This window comes from Curcuma longa, unplaced genomic scaffold (genome assembly GCF_044706935.1).
Source record: "Curcuma longa cultivar G26 ecotype Majalengka, Jawa Barat unplaced genomic scaffold, ITB_CL_G26_1.1 contig_22816, whole genome shotgun sequence".
Taxonomy (NCBI): Eukaryota; Viridiplantae; Streptophyta; class Magnoliopsida; order Zingiberales; family Zingiberaceae; genus Curcuma; species Curcuma longa.
Genome location: NW_027432015.1, coordinates 1 through 2,634, shown reverse-complemented (window position 1 = coordinate 2,634; position 2,634 = coordinate 1). Strand labels below are relative to the sequence as shown.

The window sequence follows — 2,634 nt, the reverse complement described above, 5'->3', positions numbered from 1 at the left end:
GTTCGGTCCACCATCTGTGCTCATCGGATTTAAAAAAAAAAAAGAAAAGAAATTAGTTATTATGCGTTTTATTATGTCAAACAACTTCGGGAACAAGAATTTGGGCCTTTGGTACTCACTGCTCGAGCGACGCGATTTCCTGTTGATGTAGTTTTTGGAGCATCCCTACGTCGATCTTAGCAAGTTGCAAGCACTTATATAGACTTCCAGAGCTAGGCCATAGCTGGTTAATAACGATTCTCGACTCCAGTCTCGGAAGCAAATATCTCCTCGGGTATTCCAAAGCAAATTTTATCTTCAACATTACCGAACAGCACATTTTAAACACGACAAAATAAGAAAGTAAACAGAAATAAGTGGAAACTTATGGTACATGTACCTCCATGTCCAGATTGTTGGTTTTAAGAAGCGACTGGTCTCCTTCTAGAAATACTTTACGGAGTTGAAAACTGGCGAACTCCTTCACTTGTTCCATGATGGTCGATTCACTGGGGAATCCCACCTGAGAGCATTTGAACAAATGGATCATGCTTGAAATTTTGGCAGGCGTGTCGACCTTGAATGTGGAGGGATCTCCAAATTGACCTTTCAACGTGTCAAGGATCCCTGTGGAACGTAAGCCATAAATTTGGAAGAAGTTAAATTATGAGTCAAAAGTAAATTTGAACCATACTTTTATGCTGAATTAAAGTCAATTTGGTCGAGAACAGGAGGTCAACATCGTAGTGCCGTGCGAGAACGGTCGTCGACCTCCTTTTCCACTAGCCTATTGATTGGAATTTTCTTTTTTCTTTTTTGTTTTTTTTAAACATGGTAAGCTAAAAGTCTAGATTAACGCGATAGATTAAAGAGGCACAGTAAAAAACAGAGGCATAACACCTGCAGTGACATGGTAGCCATGGATCCTGAGCAAGCGAAATCCCAACAAGGTGGCATCTGCATCGTTCTTCAGACCAAATTGCTCGTGCCATTGCCTATGCAAGTGAATCAAAACTCAATGACCCCTTAACTGATTAGAGGGAAAAGGGCAAGAGTTAAGACATACAAGTAAGTCAAGCGTATGATCCTCTGGATGTGCTCATGGAAAAACCTCTGAATACCCAGCCGCTCTATCACGTCCACCATTCTCAAAGCTGCCAGCGGGGAGCTGCTGAGGTTTTCTAATTTGTCTCCTAAATCAGCAAGCTCTTTGCTGATGACAGAAATGAGCTCCTTCAGCTTTCCTTCGTCACCTCCTTCTCGCTGTTCCCCACAACAATTTAAACACTAGTACTTATTAATTAACTTAAACTACATGGAGAGGAGTTCCTGGCATGTACCTCATTTGCAGCGTCCATGAAGGCGGCCTCAGCGGGCGAGAGCGCAGAGGGAGGACGAGATCGGGCTGTGTGATTAGTGGAAATTGCAGGCAAAATGGCCAGGCGAGGGAGCCTGATTGGTTGAAATTGGTGGAGATCTTGGGGGTTGAAGAGGCGCAGCTTTGTTGACGAGGAGCTCGGCGTCGAGAACCGGGGATTGGACGAGGAGACGGCGAGGGAGGCGGAGACGAGAGCAGCGGGCATGGTGTCAATCGTCTATCGGCTATTTCTTTGCGCACTGTATAAATTCTGGATGCCTGCCAGTTGTAATATGTTGCTATATAGACGCGATAAAATAGCAGGAAGCAGCAAACCATGTTTGACCGCCATTGAGTTCTTACGACGGCGGAAATAGCAGGGAGTAGGAGATTTTTCGCTAGTGTCAAACTGCCAATGCCGTCGCCAAGACGATGTTATTATTATTATTATTTTATTCTATTATTTCTTTTTATTTTTTAATCAACGATGGGCTGTTCAAAACGTGTGAATCCCATCCCATCATGCGCTCGGTCCTGTCTAAGAATCAGGTTAGTATTCCCATGTCGGACTGGGTAATAAATAAATAAAATCCACGTCTTTTAGTTTCAAATTTTAAATTATAAATTAAAGCACTAAAAATGTAAATGATATTGTAGTAGGAACGAGACCAACTCAAGTCGATGAATTTGAAAAAGGTAAAATAGTTATTAAACTTGTCGAAGATCAAATCTATTTAGGAGAAATTGATTTGTTCAAATTAAACAAAAATTGACTATCAAGTTCATTAAGAGATGGACTAATATATTTTTAGAGCCTCTTGAATGTAAGGATGCATAAGATTAGTTTTAATTAAAATTCATAGATGGTCTTTTGATCGATTGATATGGTGGATTTTTTAGGGCTTGACGTAGCAATATGTGTAAGCAGTTTAGGTAACTGTTGAGCAGTTTGGGTAACTGCTCACCACGTCCACCACGCCGCCGTTGCTGCACCACGCCTCGCCGTCCACTTCGCCACGATCCGCGCCCACGGAATGCACGTACTGTGCTCTTGAGGGATGCAACCTCTCCCTATTTAAGGGAGAGGAAATCCTTCGGCAGAAAGGTGGTGTGCTGGGTTGAGCGATTGGCGAGAGAATGGGCTTCTCCAGTGAGTGTGGAGAGGATACCTGTGTGTGCGTCCAAGTGGAAGAAGCACTTGCTGTGTGTGAGCATCCAGAGGAGCCTTCAGGTGTTGCCGGAGAAGAGGAAGAACTCCCAAACTCCGACGGATTTGGTTTGTGGAAATAGAAGAGTTT

The 2,634-nt window shown here is 43.2% G+C and overlaps 1 protein-coding gene across 1 annotated transcript; it reads right to left on the bottom strand.

Annotated features, from left to right (window-relative positions):
• LOC141817989 (bifunctional levopimaradiene synthase, chloroplastic-like) lies at positions 1–1,693 on the bottom strand (the record flags this gene model as incomplete). Its single annotated transcript, XM_074705591.1, is given in 6 exon segments — positions 1–14; positions 120–295; positions 380–606; positions 880–974; positions 1,046–1,242; positions 1,320–1,693. Coding segments are annotated over 6 exon segments (952 nt in total), but the record flags the coding sequence as incomplete, so codon positions are not given.
• Between the last annotated feature and the right edge of the window lie 941 nt (positions 1,694–2,634).